Below are 22,067 nucleotides of genomic sequence, written 5' to 3' on the forward strand. Positions count from 1 at the left end.
TAGCATTCATGATTAGTTGATTATTGGAGTCAGGTGTGTTAGCTGGGGCAAAAGTGACACCAATCAGGCCCTTCCCCTGAAAGTGTAAAAACAAGAATTCACCTCCAATAGTTTTCATACCAACAGGCCTTCTGTTTTTAAACAAATTGCTTTTTTGTAGATAGTAAACAAGAACCTGATGAATATGGCAGCATTGAACAAGATGAGAAATACATTGTGGCCAACTCAAAGACCTCCCTCCTTCCATACAAGTCTTTAAATGTTGTAGCTAATTAACATGCAAATTTGGTTGTTGTATTGTAAGAGCTTTAAAGACATGCCCTGGAACTTTGGCGACTAGTACGTTTATTTTTTTACCTCCCGCTTTGGGCTGGATGTGTCAGTGTAGTTCATACATGCAGAATTACTGTCTTACCTCAATTAGCCACGAAATCCCTAGTTTGAAAGCGACTGTGTTCTGGAAGCTGTGCGGTGCTATTTTCCCTACATTTTCCCCACGTGGGCCCAGCCCCCTAGCAATTCGAGTTCCAGCCAATGAGCTTCACCCCCTCGCCATTTGAGTGACAGCTAGCAAGTTTCACACACAGCAGAGCGAGAGAGAGCAATGACGTGGTGCACATATAGTTTCTGCACATACAGTATGTGACGTTGTAAGCCATTTCCGGGGACCACTTTTGGCTCGTGAGTGCTACTTTCGCGCTACTTTCAGAATTACTGGCAAGCAAGTATACAAAAGTACTCTTTTTAATGTTTTAATATCCCAGCTTCATATCTCCCCTTCCGATCTTCTACCTTGTTTTTAGAGTGCCCTTTGACCCCGGACACCCCGGCCAGCGAGGTAAGGATGTGCACCAGCAGCAGCCGCCTGGCCGCCCTGAAGAAGCAGAACGACATTGAGCTAAAGGTCAAGCAGGGGGCGGAGAACATGATCCAGATGTACTCCAATGGCTCCTCCAAGGTACGCCCACTGACCTTTTAACCTTTGACTTTCACAAACAGCCATTTTCAGTAGTGACCTCAGGGGACATGTTCATTAGGGCTCTCAACGCAAAGGAAACATTTAATTAGTGTGTCTTATTGGTGAAGTCCAGGTAGTCCCTCCCTGCAGTCTCTTGTTCACTTGACCCTTCTTGTAAATAATCAGGTAGGGTTTTTCCAAAGCTTAAGAGACCACAAAAGCCATTATTCAAAATGTTGAGCTCAGTTGCCACCATTATAAATATGCAGGAAGCAAACTCGTCACTTTTCTGCGATATTCGCCGTTTTGATCTCAAAATAGGCCATTGTGTAGATCCGTAAATAAAAACTTTGGGGTGGGGAGGTCTGACGAAGAGTGTATCACCCATTGAGCTATAAAAAGGGCACAAACAGATTTGCCTGTGTGATCACTACTTCCTCTCTTGAAATTAATGACTGGGCACAGAATGCATCCCTACGCGTCCTACAAATAGAATATCAAACATAGTTCAGAGTGTAATGCCAGATACAGTGCCTTCAGAAAGTATTCACACCCCTTGACTTTTTCCACATTTTGTTGTGTTACAAAGTGGGATTTAATTGTTGTCAACGATCTACACAAAATACTCTGTCAAAGTGGGAGAAAAATTATATATTTATTGGATTAATGGAAAATATAACACTATCTTGATTAGATATATATTAGAATCACCTTTGGCAGCGAATACAGCTGCGAGTCTTCCTGGGAAAGACTCTCAGAGCTTTGCACACCTTGATTGTACAATATTTGCCCATTTATTCTTTAAAAATAAAAAGCTCTGTCAAGTTGGTTGTTGGTCATTGCTAGACATCCTTTTTCAAATCTTGCCATATATTTCCAAGCCGATTTGAGTCAAAACTGTAACTAGGCCACTCAGGAATGTCGTCTTGGTAAGCAATTCGTCTCCCAGTGTTTGTTGGAAAGCAGACTGACTGTGCTTAGCTCTATTCGGTTTCTTTTTAACCTAAAAAAAATATCTAGTCCTTGCCGATGATAAGCATACCCATAACATGATGCAGCCACCAACATTCTTAAAAATATAAAGAGTGGTACTCAGTGATGTGTTGTTGGATTTGCCCCAAACATAACGCTTTATATTCTCTCTCGCACTCACATATATTTATTTATTTAGCCAACCCTTATTTTACTTTTTTTTTTACATTTTAGTCATTTAGCAGACGCTGTTATCCAGAGCGACTTACATGAGTGCATACATAATTGTTTTATTTTTCATACTGGCCCCCCGTGGGAATCGAACCCACAACCATGGCGTTGCAAACGCCATGCTCTACCAACTGAGCTACATCTCTGCAGGCCATTCCCTCCCCTACCCTGGACGACGCTGGGCCAATTGTGCGCCGCCCCATGGGCCTTATGCTGAGGGAGACTACCTAGTTAGTTACCACCAACCTTGCACAAACCTGTGGCTAACTCTACTGCTGTACTTTTACTTTCTGGTTTTTCTGCCCGCTCTACCTCATTCACTGCTGCCTCAACCTTTTTTTGCCACCCTGTCGGAAGAAGTTCAGAATATCCAGACTGACTGAGTGACAAGCGTTTTGCTGAGTGATGACATTGACATCTAACCGGTGCTGTAGGGGTGGGAGAGGGATCAAGGGACGTGAGCTGTCCACTGTGTTGGGAAATCTCAACCAATCACAGCACACACTGCGTCACTCCAGGGGCTTCTTGCAGTGCCTACTGCTTAGCGCAGTATATTGTATTTTTAAAAAATATGTACAGTGGGGAGAACAAGTATTTGATACACTGCCGATTTTGCAGGTTTTCCTACTTACAAAGCATGTAGAGGTCTGTAATTTGTATCATAGGTACACTTCAACTGTGAGAGACTGAATCTAAAACAAAAATCCTGAAAATTACATTGTATGATTTTTAAGTAATTCATTTGCATTTTATTGCATGACATAAGTATTTGATCACCTACCAACCAGTAAGAATTCCGGCTCTCACAGACCTGTTAGTTTTTCTTTAAGAAGCCCTCCTGTTCTCCACTCATTACCTGTATTAACTGCACCTGTTTGAACTCGTTACCTGTATAAAAGACACCTGTCCACACACTCAATGAAACAGACTCCAACCTCTCCACAATGGCCAAGACCAGAGAGCTGTGTAAGGACATCAGGGATAAAATTGTAGACCTGCGCAAGGCTGGGATGGGCTACAGGACAATAGGCAAGCAGCTTGGTGAGAAGGCAACAACTGTTGGCGCAATTATTAGAAAATGGAAGAAGTTCAAGATGACGGTCAATCACCCTCGGTCTGGGGCTCCATGCAAGATCTCACCTCGTGGGGCATCAATGATCATGAGGAAGGTGAGGGATCAGCCCAGAACTACACGGCAGGACCTGGTCAATGACCTGAAGAGAGCTGGGACCACAGTCTCAAAGAAAACCATTAGTAACACACTACGCCATCATGATTTAAAGTCCTGCAGCGCACGCAAGGTCCCCCTGCTCAAGCCAGCGCATGTCCAGGCCCGTCTGAAGTTTGCCAATGACCATCTGGATGATCCAGAGGAGGAATGGGAGAAGGTGGTCTGATGAGACAAAAATATAGCTTTTTGGTCTAAACTCCACTCGCCGTGTTTGGAGGAAGAAGAAGGATGAGTACAACCCCAAGAACACCATCCCAACCGTGAAACATGGAGGTGGAAACATCATTCTTTGGGGATGCTTTTCTGCAAAGGGGACAGGATGACTGCACCGTATTGAGGGGAGGATGGATGGGGCCATGTATCGCGAGATCTTGGCCAACAACCTCCTTCCCTCAGTAAGAGCATTGAAGATGGGTCGTGGCTGGGTCTTCCAGCATGACAACGACCCGAAACACACAGCCAGGGCAACTAAGGAGTGGCTCCGTAAGACGCATCTCAAGGTCCTGGAGTGGCCTAGCCAGTCTCCAGACCTGAACCCAATAGAAAATCTTTGGAGGTAGCTGAAAGTCCGTATTGCCCAAGCGACAGCCCCGAAACCTGAAGGATCTGGAGAAGGTCTGTATGGAGGAGTGGGCCAAAATCCCTGCTGCAGTGTGTGCAAACCTGGTCAACATCTACAGGAAACGTATGATCTCTGTAATTGCAAACAAAGGTTTCTGTACCAAATATTAAGTTCTGCTTTTCTGATGTATCAAATACTTACGTCATGCAATAAAATGCTATTTAATTACTTTAAAATCATACAATGTGATTTTCTGGATTTTTGTTTTAGATTCCGTCTCTCACAGTTGAAGTGTACCTATGATAAAAATTACAGACCTCTACATGCTTTGTAAGTAGGAAAACCTGCAAAATCGGCAGTGTATCAAATACTTGTTCTCCCCACTGTATATACTGCATAGCACAAGTGATGTGTGGTTATGGAAACTCATATCAGACTGAAAAGGTTCAGGGCTGGATCAAAAACATCCAGGGATAAAGCCCCGGAAGCCCAGGTCTAATGATGCCACTGGGTCCACCCCCCATTTGTAGGCCCGCGGATACATTTCCTCCCCCAAAAAAATGTAGTTTATTTTGTATTTTTTATTAGGACCTCAGTTTTTTACTTATCGGTAAGTTAGTCTAGCCAGCTATCTAAACTTGTAGTAATCATGGTCGAATTATAGACCGGGGATTATTTGTATTTTTTTGTCACTCCGATATTATTTTTTAAACTGCTAACATTTCTCTCCACCCCATGGCAAAATGTGTATAATTGCAGGAAATTAGTTATACAATTGCAAAATACTCTCTCCGCCACATGGAAAGATGTGTAGAATTGCAGCAAACTTGCTTTAAAACTTCATTTTCAATTAGGGCCCCCAAAAGGCTAGGGCCGGCTCTGACTGTTTATGTGGGTACGCAGACCCGCGAGCCACTGCGGCCCCTCACGATGAGTATAATTGTTTTTGTGGCCCTCACCCCCATCAAAGTTGGCCATCCCTAAGCTAAAGTTTGGAATTTTGGCGACCCCAGTGCTAGAATCAGCCATAGCTGACCCTGTGTGAGCTAACCGCTGTATAATATTAAGGTGTGGAATGTTGGCGACCCCGGTCAGTGCTCCCCTGCCGGAGCGCTTGTAGAGATTGGCACCATCCTGTGGGAAATATTAGTGCCTGATGTCAGCCAGGAAATGCCTGTCAGACGCAAGCCTTTCCTGCCCGCTACACCGCCATAGCATAGCACGCGCCACCACCAGAGGAATTCTGGGTGGAGTCGACTAGTTTACTCCACGGGCCAGTGTGTGCATGCTTTGAGGGTGACTGATTACACAACAACACAATGACATTCTACTTGAATCTTACATTTACATTTAAATTTTAGTCATTTAGCAGACGCTCTTATCCAGAGCGACTTACAGTTAGTGAGTGCATACATTTTTCTGCAGTGAATAACTTTTTCCATGCGAACATTGAAAACTTTTGCTCCAATTTAAGGTTGTGATTTGAAGAGAAATGGGCTACTTTTGTAGATGTGGAATTTGGGTCAGGTGTGTTGTTCTTTTATTCATGAATTCCCATGAAGCTGTTTGGATCAGTAATGAACATCACACTGTACAGTTACCCTATATGCTAGATATGTATACCTATTAGTGATAGTGTGTGTTTTGTTTTTATTTTTCTAACAGGACCGGAAATTGTTAGCGACCGCTCAACAGATGCTCCAGGACAGCAAAACGAAGATCGAGTTCATCAGGATGCAGATCCTCAAAGGCAGCCAGGCCAGCGAGTTGAGCTTCGACAACAACGACGTCATGGGTGAGACACACACACACACACCTGCCTGTGACTCATTGTGTCCGTGGCCTCTCCTTTCCTGTGTTATCCCCTTTGACGCATATGGACACGCACACACACACACACACACACTGTGTATTTGAGAACGACTACATTGCAGTCGAACTACGCAGAATTACTGATCTACAAATTACCTTCCATCCTAAGTAACTACTCATTATGTGATCAAGATTAGCGATTCTGCTGAAACTGATCACCTTAAACATGCTGATAGTCTCTAACAAGGTCCTCTTTCTCCAGCCAAGCCCATCATCAGCCCGTTGGACCTACGGGTGGAGGAGCTGTGTCACCACGCCAGGATAGAGTCAGCCGTGGCCGAGGGTGCCAAGAACGTCATGAAGCTTCTGGGCTCTGGCAAGGTCACGGAGAAGAGGGCACACTCAGAGGTACATACCAAAGCCATACTTGAGTAGGAGTGCTGATCTAGGATCAGATCCCGCCCCCCCCGTCTATATAATTATGATCTTAAAGGCTAAACTGATCCTAGGTCAACACTCCTACCCTGGCCTCAAGAACAATTAGACCAAAAAAAGTATTTGAAAGCTATTGCTAAACTGTTAGACAACTCACTGCTCAACAAACGTATACCCAAAATGGGAGCAAATGCTTTCAAAACGTCTGGGACGAACTTAAGTATTAGAAATACCTTTTCTGTTTGTAAACGTGTTTTTCCTGGACCATGTGCTGTCAAAAACAAAAATGAGTACCTGCTCAGTTTCAGAGCTTTCACCCATTTCGTGCCTACTGAAGATGTCCCTGTTTTGACAATTGACCTTGCTGTTCTCCCCAGGCCCAGGCCCGCTTCAACGAGTCCAGTCAGAAGTTGGACCTGCTCAAGTACTCCCTGGAGGAGAGGCTGAGCGAGCTGCCCATAAACCACCCTCGCAGCAGCAGCATCGTGGAGGAGCTGTCCCTCATGGCCTCGCCCGCCCTCAGCCCGCGCTCCAGCATCATCTCCACCCAGAACCAGTACAGTACCGTGGCCAAGCCCGCTGCGCTCACAGGTAACGGGACGATATCCCACAGCAGTGGTCACCATTTGCATGCTGTAAACCTCTGAATTTAGGGCTGAATGTTAACTTGAGATATGCATGCTTAATTTGACAATAGTGTTAATCATGCATTAATGTGTGGTCCTCTGTAGCTCAGCTGGTAGAGCACGGCGCTTGTAACGCCAAGGTAGTGGGTTCGATCCCCGGGACCACCCATTCACAAAAAAAATGTATGCACGCATGACTGTAAGTCGCTTTGGATAAAAGCGTCTGCTAAATGGCATATTATATTATTATTATTATAATGTCAATGGAAAATTTGTGCAAAAACTGGAGTTGCTCACACAGAGCTCAAGTTCTAGCTTTTTACATACTGGCATCTGGATTTCAGTCTAAAAAAAGTATGCAGTTACCAATATATCAAGACAGCAGACCTGCCAACCTGCACGCATTTTGTGTACCATGCATGCAATTTGTGGTCAAAGCACGCTGGTACGAAAACCTACCCTAAAATCTGCAAAAATAGGCTTCTAGTTGGCACATTGTGATTTTTGACTCAACCGTCTGAAGTTGGAGCTGAGCCAATCAGAGGACTTGACTTGGGTGAGGAGAAAAAATCTCTAGCTCTCCGCTCCGGACTGCCCCCCGTAGTTGTAGTCCTATCAAAGATGGTGGATAAATGAAGATAGTTCACTCAAGCCGTTTACTGTTGGAAAAAATTTATGTTCCTGTTTACTTAAGGGGGTGGCTCTCCCATAGACATTAATTCAGTAGCAGCAGGGTCTGGTCTACTTAGTTCAATGACTTCAATTGAACCAGAAAAAACAGCGAGTTGGGTGTCTCGCTTCCTCTTCCGTCTCTGGAACTATTTTCCTCCCTTGAGCTGGATGGCAGCTCTCCATTTCATCCGTTGATACCACTGATGTGTGAGGAAAAAGAAAAGGGAAAATGGAGAACAAACTGTTTGCCAAATACACTTTCCAAAGTTGTATGCGTTAGTCAAGCACATAACCACTATTATTTCATAGTTAGCTACAGCGTTGTTTAGTCAACTAAGCGAGAACACTTTCTTGCCCGCACATGCTTTGATCTCCGCAACAGTAGTAGGCGCAAGCGCCTTGACGAGTAAGGAAACACACAGTGATGCGGTAGTTCAGTGCGCATCGCTGCATGGATGAAACCGACATGGCAGAGAGCGCTGTTTCGCTAATACCATCCTTCACAGAAAGTTATATTAGACTTTAAAAAATTAGTAGGCCTATGTTAATTAATCCGTCCTCTTGATATAGCTGTATGTCAACAGTAGGCTGCTAATGATGTGATAATAGTCAGTTCACCAATGACGACAAGGCATGTTGAATGAATGGTAGCCTAGTAGTCAGACCTAACTTGATGGACTACGTCAAGGATGGAGATCTGAAACAAGCTCATATAGGCCTAGTTCAGTTGTTTCGCTGCTCTGGCACCCCAATGGTGGAACAAGCTCCCCCACGACGCCAGGACAGCAGAGTCACTGACCACCTTCCGGAGACACTTGAAACCCTACCTCTTTAAGGAATACCTGGAATAGTATAACAGTAATCCTTCTACCCCCCACCCCCCCATTTAAAAAAAAGGAGTGGTTGTCCCACTGGCCATCCTAAGTTGAATGCACCAATTTGTACAGTCAGGGAAAAAAGTATTTGATCCCCTGCTGATTTTGTACGTTTGCCCACTGACAAAGACATGATCAGTCTATAATTTAATGGTAAGTTTATTTGAACAGTGAGAGACAGAATAACAACAACAAAAAACAGAAAAACGCATGTCAAAAACGTTATTCATTGATTTGCATTTTAATGAGGGAAATAAGTATTTGACCCCTCTGCAAAACATTACTTAGTACTTGGTGGCAAAACCCTTGTTGGCAATCACAGAGGTCAGACGTTTCTTGTAGTTGGCCACCAGGTTTGCACACATCTCAGGAGGGATTTTGTCCCACTCCTCTTTGCAGATCTTCTCCAAGTCATTCAGGTTTCGAGGCTGACGTTTGGCAACTCGAACCTTCAGCTCCCTCCACAGATTTTCTATGGGATTAAGGTCTGGAGACTGGCTAGGCCACTCCAGGACCTTAATGTGCTTCTTCTTGAGCCACTCCTTTGTTGCCTTGGCCGTGTGTTTTGGGTCATTGTCATGCTAGAATACCCATCCACGACCCATTTTCAATGCCCTGGCTGAGGGAAGGAGGTTCTCACCCAAGATTTGACGGTACATGGCCCCGTCCATCGTCCCTTTGATGCAGTGAAGTTGTCCTGTCCCCTTAGCAGAAAAAACACCCCCAAAGCATAATGTTTCCACCTCCATGTTTGACGGTGGGGATGGTGTTCTTGGGGTCATAGGCAGCATTCCTCCTCCTCCAAACACGGCGAGTTGAGTTGATGCCAAAGAGCTCCATTTTGGTCTCATCTGACCACAACACTTTCACCCAGTTCTCCTCTGAATCATTCAGATGTTCATTGGCAAACATCAGACGGGCATGTATATGTGCTTGCAGAGGCCTCACTACTCCAGACTTCTACAGGACTTACTTCAAAGCTTCTAAGAGGACTTAAATACTTTCTTTCTTTGGCCCTTTAAGACCTACTTTGTCCCACCTCTGGTGCTTGCTTGAGCAGGGGGACCTTGCGGGCGCTGCAGGATTTCAGTCCTTCACGGCGTAGTGTGTTACCAATTGTTTTCTTGGTGACTATGGTCCCAGCTGCCTTGACATCATTAACAAGATCCTCCTGTGTAGTTCTGGGCTGATTCCTCACCGTTCTCATGATCATTGCAACTCCACGAGGTGAGATCTTGCATGGAGCCCCAGGCCAAGGGAGATTGACAGTTCTTTTGTGTTTCTTCCATTTGTGAATAATCGCACCAACTGTTGTCACCTTCTCACCAAGCTGCTTGGCGATGGTCTTGTTGCCCATTCCAGCCTTGTGTAGGTCTACAATCTTGTCCCGGACATCCTTGGAGAGCTCTTTGGTCATGGCCATGGTGGAGAGTTTGGAATCTGATTGATTGATTGCTTCTGTGGACAGGTGTCTTTTATACAGGTAACAAGCTGAGATTAGGAGCACTCCCTTTAAGAGTGTGCTCCTAATCTCAGCTCGTTACCTGTATAAAAGACACCTGGGAGCCAGAAATCGTTCTGATTGAGAGGGGGTCAAATACTTATTTCCCTCATTAAAATGCAAATCAATTTATAAAATTTTTGACATGCGTTTTTCTGGATTTTTGTTGTTGTTATTCTGTCTCTCACTGTTCAAATAAACCTACCATTAAAATGATATACTGATCATTTCTTTGTCAGTGGGCGAATGTACAAAATCAGCAGGGGATCAAATACTTTTTTCCCTCACTGTAAGTCGCTCTGGATAGGCGGGTAGTTTAGTGGTTAAGAGCGTTGTGCCAGTAACCGAAAGGTCGCTGGTTTTAATCCCCGAGCCGACTAGGTGAAAAATCTGTCGATGTGCCCTTGAGCAAGGCACTTAACCCTAATTGCTCCTGTAAGTCGCTCTGGATAAGAGCATCTGCTAAATGACTTAAATGTAAATGTTTCATATTCCAAATAGCCTACAGTAAGATAGACTACTACATTGCATCCAGTAATTGACATATTTAGAATTTTCTCCCCAAACAATTAAGAAGCCAGTTTACATTTTCACTAGACTATCCACATAAAGACACCTATTAATTAGAATAATCATTACCCCGAAATGTAACCCAAACAAATGTGAAAGTGTCATTGAGACCACCTCAATTTAATTTAGGCTCAAACACAATACTTCTGTGTTGGCTAAATTGTTTGATATAATTTAAGACTCTAGGTTTCAAGAAATGGCAGTTACAGGTTTTTCAGAAATGCTAAATGCGCCAACTTCGTTGACTAACCCCCTCCAGACCTCTCCCCTACCCAACCTTAGCCCTACATCAGCACCACCTTGTTAGAAAATCCTAGTCAGAGCCCTGATTGTACATTTAAACGTATTTCTAGGTAGCTACTGAAGAGCAGCCAATGACCAAGTACCCATAAGTCTATTGCCTACCATTCTTACTGAAGCAGTCTTCTGCTAACATCATTATTAGGCCAAAAAAGATTTGAGCAGTGTGGGTTTCGCACGCACGCCATCATGGGGGCCGGGGGTGCCGCTGCCGCGCTGAAGTGGTACTCATAAAAATGATTCTAAGTTGGTAGGTCTCAGACAGTATTCTGTAGTACTCTGCTTTGCCCATCCTCTCAAAATATATTGTCTTCCCCAGGCACATTAGATGTCAGGCTCATGGGCTGCCAGGACCTGCTTGAGAACGTTCCAGGTCGTTCAAAAGCTGGTTCCGTGCCATTGCCTGGCTGGAGCCCCAGCGAGACCCGCTCCTCCTTCATGAGCCGGGGGAACCGCAACCGAGGCGCCAGTGCACGGAACCTCTCGAAGAGTGAAGATCTCTCAAGTGAGTCTCCTGACACCAGCAGTCTCTCCTACTATCAGCCCTCGACCAATAAGTGAATCCATTGATATATTTTTTGTCACCATCAGAAATCCAGGGATTTACAATGTACAATATTTATACATACACTGAACAAAAATGCCAAGTGTTGGTCCCATGTTTCAGGAGCTGAAATAAAAGCCCCCCGAAATGTTCCATACGCACAAAAAGCGTATTTCTCTAAAATGTTGTGCATAAATTTATTTACATCCCTGTTAGTGAGCATTTCTCCTTTGCCAAGATAATCGATCCACCTGACGGGTGTGGCATATCAAGAAGCTGAGTAAACAGCATGATCATTACACAGGTGTACATTGTCCTGGGGAAAATAAAAGGCCACTCTCTAAAAGGTGCGGTTTTGTCACAGCACAATGCCACAGATGCCTCAAGTTGAGGGAGCGTGCATTAGGTATGCTGACTGCAGGAATGTCCACCAGAGCTGTTGCCAGATAATTGAATGTTCATTTCTCTGCCATAAGCCGCCTCAAATGCCATTTTAGAGAATTTGGCAGTATGTCCAACCGGCCTCATAGCCGCAGACCACGTGTAACCATGCCAGCCCAGGACCTCCACATCTGGCTTCTTCACCTGTGGGATCGTCTGAGACCAGCCACTGGGACAACTGATGAAACAGTGGGTTTGGGCACAACCAAAGAATTTCTGCACAAACTATCCGAAACCGTCTCAGGGAAGCTCATTTGCTTGCTCGTCGTTCTCACCAGGGTCTTGACCTGACTGCAGTTCGGCATCGTAACCTACTTTAGTGGGCAAATGCTCACCTTCGATGGCCACTGGCACCTGGAGAAGTGTGCTCTTCATGGATGAATCCTGGTTTTAACTGTACCGGGCAGATGGCAGACGTCGTGTGGATGAGCAGTTTACTGATGTCGACGTTGTGAACAGAGTGCCCCATGGTGGCGGTGGGGTTATGGTATGGGCAGGCATAAGCTACGCACAATGAACACAATTGCATTTTATCTATGGCAATTTGAATGCACAGAAATACCGTGACGAGATCCTGAGGCCCGTTGTCTTGCCGTTCATCTCATGTTTCAGCATACACAATTCCTGGAAGCTGAAAATGTCCCAGTTCTTCCATGGCCTGCATACTCACCAGACATGTCACCCATTGAGCATGTTTGGGACGCTCTGGATCGACGTGTACGACAGTGTGTTCCAGTTCCCGCTAATATCCAGCAACTTCGCACAGCCATTGAAGAGGAGTGGGACAACATTCCACAGGCCACAATCAACAGCCTGATCAACTCTATGCGAAGGAGATGTGTCGCGCTGCATGATGCAAATGGTGGTCACACCAGATACTGACTGGTTTTCTGATCCACACCCCTACTTTTTTTTTTTTAAGGTATCTGTGACCAACAGCTGCATATCTGTATTCCCAGTCGTGAAATACATAGATTAGGACCTAATTAATTTTTTTGAATTGACTGACTTCCTTATATAAACTGTAACTCAGTAGAATATTTGAAATTGTTGCATGTTGCGTTTATATTTTTGTTCAGTGTAGTTGCGTCTGAAATGGTAACCTATTCCATATATAGTGCACTGTTTCTGACCAGGGCCCATTTCCGACACAGCCATATGCATACTTGACAAAGAACACATTAGAGATACCTGAAACCTGTCCAGTGACTGATTTCCCCTGCCATCATCCCCTCAGCTTAAGAGTATGGGTTGTAGCAAAACTATAAATATACAGAAACCACAGCACTCTATGTAGTATATCCTAAAGAAAGAACACCATGTTCATTAAAATGTAATGTCATTTGAACAATGTATGTATAAACAATACTGTAATATGTCTATTTTTGACAGGAAATGGTATTTCATCTTTGTGTCCCTCTCCAGATGAGATCAGTGCTGTGCTGAAGTTGGACAACACAGTGGTGGGACAGACCAGCTGGAGACCTGTCAGTAACCAGTCCTGGGATCAGAAGTTTACACTGGAGCTAGACAGAGTATGACACACAGACAGACAGACTTTCTCTGTTCTTTGATTAGTGAAGGATGGTATACTTTTGCCTTTTTTAAATACCCTACTGTGCGTTTTTTTCACTTATTGTGCTTGCTAATTACTAAGGGCAAATTGTCTTGGTGCAAAAGACCATAGATCTGTGCAACAAATATCGCAAAACCTCATCTGGCAGCACGATTTAATGTTGATATGTTCTACAACGATGTGTTTTACAGAGACTACTATTTATGCATTGCTCAGTTCACCAGACTAGTTAACTAATCGCCTCCTAGTAATGCACATTGTTGAAGAAAGTTTTAAATTCAATCACACTGTCATTGAGGTTGATGGTATTTTTCTGCACAGATCTATTTGCACCATGAAAATGTCGCCCTAGGTATACTTTGCCTGTGTTTTAACTTTGCTTGCATTTGTGTGTGCTTAACCTTGTGTGCATTGTTTGACCTGCAGTCTCGTGAGCTGGAGATCTCTGTGTACTGGAGAGACTGGCGCTCGCTTTGTGCCGTCAAGTTCCTGCGACTGGAGGACTTCCTGGACAACCAGCGTCACGGCATGTGTCTCTACCTGGAGCCCCAGGGAACCCTGTTTGCAGAGGTAGCCCACTTTGACACTACACCAGGGATGTGTTCATGAGCAGACTGAAACAGGGAGGGACTACCTGGACCTGTACAATAAGAAATGTTCAACTTTGTTTTCAGTGCTAGCGGTTTAAAATGTCCTATGATGAAGGCTGTTTGCTTGGTATTCCTAACTACTGCTTTTTGTTCAGGTCACATTTTTCAACCCTGTCATTGAGAGGCGGCCCAAACTGCAGAGACAAAAAAAAATATTCTCAAAGCAGCAAGGTAACTCATCGTTTTCTGAAGGGGAAAAAAATTAAATAGGGCCCAATGTAGAATACATTTTGTTTCATATTCAGCAGGAAGTCCACACCAAGGTTATTATAGTTTTGTTTTTATATTCGTTTTTATTTCTATTCGTTTTGTATCTTTTTATTTTAAATTCTGTTTAAATTCAGTTAGTTTTCAGACCTGATTTGCTAGTTTTAGGGACAGAAAGCCTGGGAGGCTAGGAGCCATTTGTGTTGTCAAGTGGTTTTGTTTTTTGGGATGTCACTTCTTGCAACTAAGGGGCAGTAATACAATGTGCAATACTTCCGGGTCCTGTCCCCTAATCTTTTGAATGAGCTTGACGATTATATCATCATTCGTGAAAACGTGGTCATTTTAATATATACAGTGCCTTTGGAAAGTATTCAGACCCCTTGACTTTTTCAACATTTTGTTACGTTACAGCTTTATTCTAAAATGGATTAAATAAAACAATTTCCTCAGCAATCTACACACAATACCCATAATGACAACGCGAAAACACGTTTTTAGAAATGTTTGCAAATTCATACAAAATAAAAAACAGATACCTTATTTACATAAGTATTCAGACCCTTTCGCTTCCCGAGTGGCGCAGCGGTCTAAGGCACTGCATTGCAGTGCTAGGGGCGTCACCAGATCCCAGGCTGTGTCGCAGCCGGCCGTGACCGGAAACCCATGAGGCGGCGCACAATTGGCCGAGCGTCGTCCGGGTTAGGGGAGAGTTTGGCCGGCCAGGATGTCCTTGTCCCATCGCGCTCTAGCGACTCCTTGTGGCGGGCCGGGCGCATGCACGCTGACTTCGGTCGACAGTTGTATGGTGTTTCCTCCGACACATTGGTGCGGCTGGCTTCCGGATTAAGCAAGCAGTGTGTCATGAAGCAGTGCGGCTAGGCAGGGTCGTGATTTGGAGGACGCATGGCTCTCGACCTTCGCCTGTCCCGAGTCCGTACGGGAGTTTCAGCGATGGGACAAGACCGCAACTACCAATTAGATATCACGAAATTGGGGAGAAATGAGACTCAAAATGTAGCTCCGGTGCATCCTGTTTCCTTTGAGCATCCTTGAGGTGGTTCTACAACTTGATTGGAGTCCACCTGTGGTAAATTCAATTGATTGGACATGATTTGGAAGGGCACATACATGTCTATATAAGGTCCCACTGTTGACAGTGCATGTCAGAGCAAAAACCAAGCCATGCGGTCGAAGGAATTGTCCGTAGAGCTCCAAGACTGGATTGTGTCGAGGCACAGATCTGGGGAATGGTACCAAAAAATTTCTGCAACATTGAAGGTCCCCAAGAACACAGTGGCCTCCATCATTCTTAAATGGAAGAAGTTTGGAACCACCAAGACTCTTCCTAGAGCTGGCTGCCCGGCCAAACTGAGCAATCGGGGGAGAAGGGCCTTGGTCAGGGAGGTGACCAAGAACCCGAAGGTCATTCTAACAGAGCTCTAGAGTTCCTATGTGGAGATGGGAGAACCTTCCAGAAGAACAACCATCTCTGCAGCACTCAACCAATCAGGCCTTTATGGTAATGTGGCCAGACGGAAGCCACTCTTCAGTAAAAGGCACATGACAGCCCGCTTTGAGTTTGCCAAAGGCACCTAAAGGACTCTCAGACCATGAGAAACAAGATTCTCTGGTCTGATGAAACCAAGATTGAGCTCTTTGGCCTGAATGCCAAGCGTCACGTCTGGAGGAAACCTGGCACCATCCCTACGGTGAAACATGATGGTGGCAGCATCATGATGTGGGGATGTTTTTCACCGGAGACTAGTCAGGATCGAGTCAAAAATGAACGGCGCAAAGTACAGAGATATCCTTGATGAAAACCTGCTCTAGAGCACTCAGGACCTCAGACTGGGGCGAAGGTTCACCTTCCAACAGGACAACGACCCTAAGCACACAGACAAGACAACGCAGGAGTGGCTTCAGGACAAGTCTCTGAATGTCCTTGAGTCGCCCAGCCAGAGCCCGGACTTGAACCCGATCGAACATCTCTGGAGAGACCTGAAAATAGCTGTGCAGCAACGCTCCCCATCCAACCTGACAGAGCTTGAGAAGATCTGCAGAGAAGAATAGGAGAAACTCTCCAAATACAGGTGTGCCAAGCTTGTAGCGTCATACCCAAGAAGACTCAAGGCTGTAATCGCTGCCAAAGGTGCTTCAACAAAGTACTTAGTAAAGGGTCTGAATACTTATGTAAATTTGATATTTCCATTTTTAAATGTGCAAACATTTCTAATAACCAGTTTTTGCTTTGTCATTATGGGGTATTGTGTGTAGATTGATGAGGGGAAAAAACGATTTAATCAATTTTAGAATAAGGCTGTAACGTAACATAGTGGAAAAAGTCAAGGGGTCTGAATACTTTCCGAATGCACTGTTTATGTCAAATTATTTTCATGTTTGTGGATTATTTTACTTCTGCCAGATGCCTTTTATTAACGGCCCAGTGCAGTCAAAAACATGATTTACATGATATTTTTTCTTCTTTTTGACCATTTTAATAGAAAACAATGTAAGGTAATTACCCAGAAATGATTTGATATTGAGATTAAAATGGCTACATTGGACCTTTAAGTTTTTGCGCTGAAGACCATTCCGCTACATTTTTGCCCTTTTGAAAACCATTCAAAAAGCCTACAAAAGTTTTAAAACTACAAGGCTACTTCCTGGTAAATGACGTCACACATAAGGACACAACGTTTTGGAACGTTCCGATTAGAAATAGCCTATGTAGAACAAACATGCCTCTCTGACATGTAGAATAAGGAATCACATCAGATTTATTCATGGCATTTCAATCTGCAATGTTCGAGAATGTTTGGCATCTGAACGTAGCCAAGGTCAGGTCATAGGTGAGGTGAGGTTTAAATTATAAATTCAATCTCAATGTGACTTGGATTTAAAAGGAATAACACAGAAACTGGTGCAAAAAATATGGTGGAAGGAAGCTCTCTCTCGCCCATGAGGTATAGGGGTTTACACCAATCCAATGGCTTTTAACTTTAGTTAGTGATAGTGAAACATCACCATCTCCTGGCAGCATTTACCTGCCAGATTCATGAGCTTGAAACCCCCATTTAAAAAACCCTTTTAGATTTCTTGCCAAAGCCGAGGGGGGAAAAAACTACAATTGAACATAATTCATGATGGTTTTTATTTTTGTTCGTTTTGGAGTCAAAGCTAATAGTTTCAGTATAGTTTTAGTTTTTCAATCAGGTTTGTTAATTATTTTATATTAGTTTACTAAATAGTTTTTTTCATGATTAGTTTTAGTTTAGTATAATAATCTTGGCCCACACAGAGAGAAACGTTACATGTTCTTATGGAAAATATACATTAATTTCACGTTATTCTGACATCATACAGTTGTCTTCAGTTTTCGTTGTCCACTTTGGACGGTTTAATTTGGTCTTCTACACTAAAAATAGGTAATCAAATAGTGGTGAGGTGATGATCTCCATGGTCACCCCCGGTCATAAGGTCATGCCCTGTAGGATTAGTGTTCCTCGTCCGGCTTTGTGACCGGTGTTGAGGTTAGTGTGTCACTTACCTATCCTGTGTCCATCCTCAGGGAAGACGTTCCTGCGTGCTCCACAGATGAACATCAACATCGCCACCTGGGGCCGCCTGGTCAGGAGGGCCATACCTACAGTCAGCACTAACTCCTACAGCCCACAGGTGCCTGAGATCGGGCCCAGCAGTCTTCCGGGATCTCCAACACCCACCAGGTATATATAGAACAGGCATAAACGCACACACACACACACAGGTCCATGAGACTGGGCCTGACAACCTGGGTCACACTGTCACATGCCTTCTTAAAGTCTTTATCACATATGCACACAGTGTGGAATACATACATATACAGTGCCTTGCAAAAGTATTCACACCCCTTAGATTTCTTCACATTTTATTATGTTACAAAGTGGGATTAAAATTGATTTAATTGTCCTTTTTTGTCAACAAGCTACATAAAATATTCTGTCAAAGTGGAAAATATATTTATTTAAGATCAATAAAAAATTAATAACTCAAATATAGTTGTTGCATAAGTATTCAGCCCCTTTGTTTAGGGGGCCTAAATTGGCTCAGGAGTAAGATTTGGCTTAACAACTCACATAGTAAGATACATGGACTCACTCTGTGTGAAATAATATCTGTGTGAAATAATAGGGGTTGACCCGTGTGGCTCAGTTGGTAGAGCATGGCACTTGCAACGCCAGGGTTGTGGGTTCGATTCCCACGGGGGACCAGTATGAAAATGTATTAACTCACTACTGTAAGCCGCTCTGGATAAGCGCGTCTGCTAAATGACTAAAATGTAAAAAGTATTGAATTTCAAGCAAAGATTAAACTACAAAGACCAGGGAGCTTTTCGAAAGCCTCATAAATAAGGGCAGTAATTGGTAGATGGGTAACAATAACAAATCTGACATTGAATATCTCTATAAGCATGGTCAAGTTAATAATTATGCTATGGATTATGTATTAAAGCACCCAGAAACATCAAAGATACAGTCGTCCTTCTGAACTGAGCCGCAGGACAGGAATGACACTGCTCAGGGATGTTACCATGAGGCCATTGGTGATTTTAAAACAGATACAGAGTTCAATGGCTGTGACGGAAGAAAATGTTGGATCAACAACATTGTAGTGACGCCACAATAATGACCTAAATGACAGAGTGAAAATAATAATACAAATATTCCAAAACATCCATCTTGTATGCAACAAGCCACTAAAGTAATACTGAAAAATAAAACACTGCAAAGGAATACACTTTTTGGTCTAAATGCAAATACAACACAACACTGAGTAACTGCTATTTTCAACCATAGTGGTGGCTGCATCATGGTATGGGTATGCTTGACATCGGCAAATACTGGGGACTTTTTCAGGATTAAAAGAAACAGGATGGAGCTAAGCACAGGCAAAATCCTAGAGGAAAGCCAGATTCAGTTTGCTTTATACCAGAGACTGGGGGAGGAATTCACCTTTCAGCAGGACAATAACCTACAACACAAGGCCAAATCTACACTGAAGTTGCTTACCAAGAAGACCGTGAATGTTCCTGAGTGGACAAGTTACAGTTTTTGATTTACATCTGCTTGAAAATCTATTTTGATAAGAATAATGGGCAAATATTGCACAATCCAGGTGTGCAAAGCTCTTATAGACTTGACTTACCCAAGAAGACTCACAGCTGTAATCGATGCCAAAGGTGTTTCTAACATGTATTGACTCAGGGAGCTGAAAACTTATGCAATGGCTATATTTGAGTTATTACATTTCTATTTATCTTTTCTAAAAAATTGAAATGTTCTTCCAATTTAACCTTAGAGCATTTTGTGTTGATTGTTGATAAAAAAGGACAAATACATTTTAATCCCACTATGTGAAGAAATCCAAGGGGTCTGAATACTTTTGCAAGGCACTGTATTACTCTGTCATTAAGATGTGGCACCTTCCCTTCCAGTGACATTAGTGACCCATTGGTGACCAAGCTAGACTTTGACAAAGAGCCCACCTCAGGACCCAAGCACTACCCTGTACCCGCTGGCATCAGAGAACCACTGGCACAGGACAACAAACTGCCCGACAAGGAGGAAGTACAGGTACAGACATGGGGTTACCATGGAGATGCTCGATTAGAGGAAGTAGTGACATATAGTCATATATGATAATGGTAATGGTCAACCCAGTTCAAGTGAATTAAAACATTAAACAACTGTCAATGGAAACCTGAGTCATGTTCAGTAAAATAAAATACCATTTTTTAAATGAGGATGTACTGAACCTGAATATTTTCCGTTGCATAACATTTTGCTACAGTTTGCCATACTGAACACAACCCCACTGCAGCATCCTCCTAAGAAGTGTTCTCCCTTCGCAGGATGCACTGGCATCGTTTGACTTCCTGAACAAGAGGAACAGCATAGCGGTGAAGTCGTCTGAGCTAGATAGACTAGACAATGTAGTAGAGCAGGAGATCCAGCCTCCAGACCTGGAGCTCACAGCCATACAGAATGACACAGAGATAAGGTAGGGCTCACTAACAAAGTGCATGTTTGAGAGATTGACTACATTGCAGTTGGACTTCGCAGAATCACTAATCTACAAATCACCTTGCATCCCAAATAACTACTCAGTATGTGATCAAGATCAGCGATTCTGTGCCCCTTAAACTGGTCCTCTCAAATAGGCTGAATATCTGCGACTCCAATACTGTTTGGGGAGATTTTGTGGAGAAACTCGGATGCATGCATGACTTGCTTTTAACCAATTTTTGTTTTTGTTTGATTGGTTACAATTAATGTATTGGGGGCAGTGTATTTTGCCCAGCTTGCATGAGAAAGTGCGTGTTTGTTTTTTTGCTTATTGAAAGCAATAGCTTGTCTTTGTATTTTTCCATGTAATATGATATCTACCTCCATTTCCAGGGAAGAAGAACAATTTCTGTTTAGTCTCAAAGACTTCAAATGTGTTGCAGTCCTTGGTCGTGGTCATTTCGGAAAGGTACATAGTACACACCCAACCCATTTCTCAATCCTTTTTACAACCCTTCTAGAGAAATTAGCTGTTTCTGGAAAACACAACCCAGCCTTCCTAAAATGTCTCCTCTCTTCCCTCACTCCACACAGGTATTGTTAGCCGAGTATAAAAGCACGGGAGAGATGTTTGCCATCAAAGCCCTGAAGAAAGGAGACATTGTGGCTCGTGACGAGGTGGACAGGTAAGGGGCTCAACATGTGCACTTAAACCAATTAGGCCTGATGCTGATGTCTTTTTAACTGTTTGTTTGCTGAGCGTGTTATTCAGTTCAGAGTTGACTACGGCTTTCGGTTTTGTACATCACCTTCAAACAGCCGAAAATATGACATTACATGCTCTCAGACAGATAGTGTGATTAGTAGTAATATAATTGTTATGATGAGTTTCTGGTATTGAGAAGTTCAAGATGCAAGAATTTACTTAGACATTCTGTGGAGTTTTTATACCAAGTATTTATTGGATCACGAGCTCGTGGGTTCATCTAACAAACAGACATGGCTTTGCCCTTTGTCAGTTGAACTAACTTGAACAAAGGAAACACTCTACCTTATATACCTTCTATTCCCCTCTTCCTGGCATACATCTGGTAAGTTTCCATGGGCACTCCCTGTCTTTGATGTTCATCACTCTTTACCCCAAGTCACTATCCTGCCCATCACTCATGCTATCCTAAACATCACTAATCTACCTTGACATAATGGAATGTAGACTTCATGACCCCAAACCACTTATCTCGTAACTCTACCTCTGTCCTCACAATACTATGACATGACATCATTACAATCCATCTTTTATTAATTTTGTTGTAAGTGACATGACTTAACCCCAACAATTCACATATAACTTTATATAAAATACAATATTCTCCAATCAGTAGTACGTATATCTCTGACTAGATCCTAAACTATGCTAGATAACTGAGAATTGATCCCTTCAACCTTTCATACCTGAATCCAACTTGATTCTCCATTTATTTAATCAACAAATGTATAAATTCTCAGTCATCTATCTTATGTGATATCAAACCTCTCAAACCTCTATAAACTCAGTCTGAGTAAAAGATAAACACATAATTAACTACTATATATTCATGCTAATAATCTATGTAGTCAAAACCTTATTGTTTATATATAAGGAAAAATCCCACATAGACATCCCCCCTTTTAAAATGACCCCTTTTTCTGAGCCATGCAACCAAGAAAACATACATATAAATAAATTGTTAACATAATGACATCAACAATTATACATAACCATTACTAAGTCACATGAATATTATAATCTATACACATGAATATAAAAATAACAAAAATCGTCCGTCTTCATAATTTCTGCGCCGTCAGAGGAACCCC

The 22,067-nt window shown here is 43.1% G+C and overlaps 1 protein-coding gene across 1 annotated transcript in view; it reads left to right on the plus strand.

Annotated features, from left to right (window-relative positions):
- Window positions 1-22,067, plus strand: part of LOC121535019 (serine/threonine-protein kinase N2-like) — a 57,004-nt gene that overhangs the window by 19,772 nt on the left and 15,165 nt on the right. Inside the window, exons 3-15 of the mRNA XM_041841681.2 lie at window positions 804-958; window positions 5,620-5,749; window positions 6,029-6,174; window positions 6,579-6,792; window positions 11,065-11,250; window positions 13,156-13,265; window positions 13,733-13,876; window positions 14,052-14,127; window positions 17,735-17,891; window positions 19,640-19,778; window positions 20,057-20,205; window positions 20,604-20,679; window positions 20,805-20,896. Coding sequence (XP_041697615.2) covers window positions 804-958; window positions 5,620-5,749; window positions 6,029-6,174; window positions 6,579-6,792; window positions 11,065-11,250; window positions 13,156-13,265; window positions 13,733-13,876; window positions 14,052-14,127; window positions 17,735-17,891; window positions 19,640-19,778; window positions 20,057-20,205; window positions 20,604-20,679; window positions 20,805-20,896 — 1,774 coding nt within the window. The remainder of the gene's footprint in view (window positions 1-803; window positions 959-5,619; window positions 5,750-6,028; window positions 6,175-6,578; window positions 6,793-11,064; window positions 11,251-13,155; window positions 13,266-13,732; window positions 13,877-14,051; window positions 14,128-17,734; window positions 17,892-19,639; window positions 19,779-20,056; window positions 20,206-20,603; window positions 20,680-20,804; window positions 20,897-22,067) is intronic.

Source organism: Coregonus clupeaformis, chromosome 21 (assembly GCF_020615455.1).
Source record: "Coregonus clupeaformis isolate EN_2021a chromosome 21, ASM2061545v1, whole genome shotgun sequence".
Classification (NCBI taxonomy): Eukaryota; Metazoa; Chordata; class Actinopteri; order Salmoniformes; family Salmonidae; genus Coregonus; species Coregonus clupeaformis.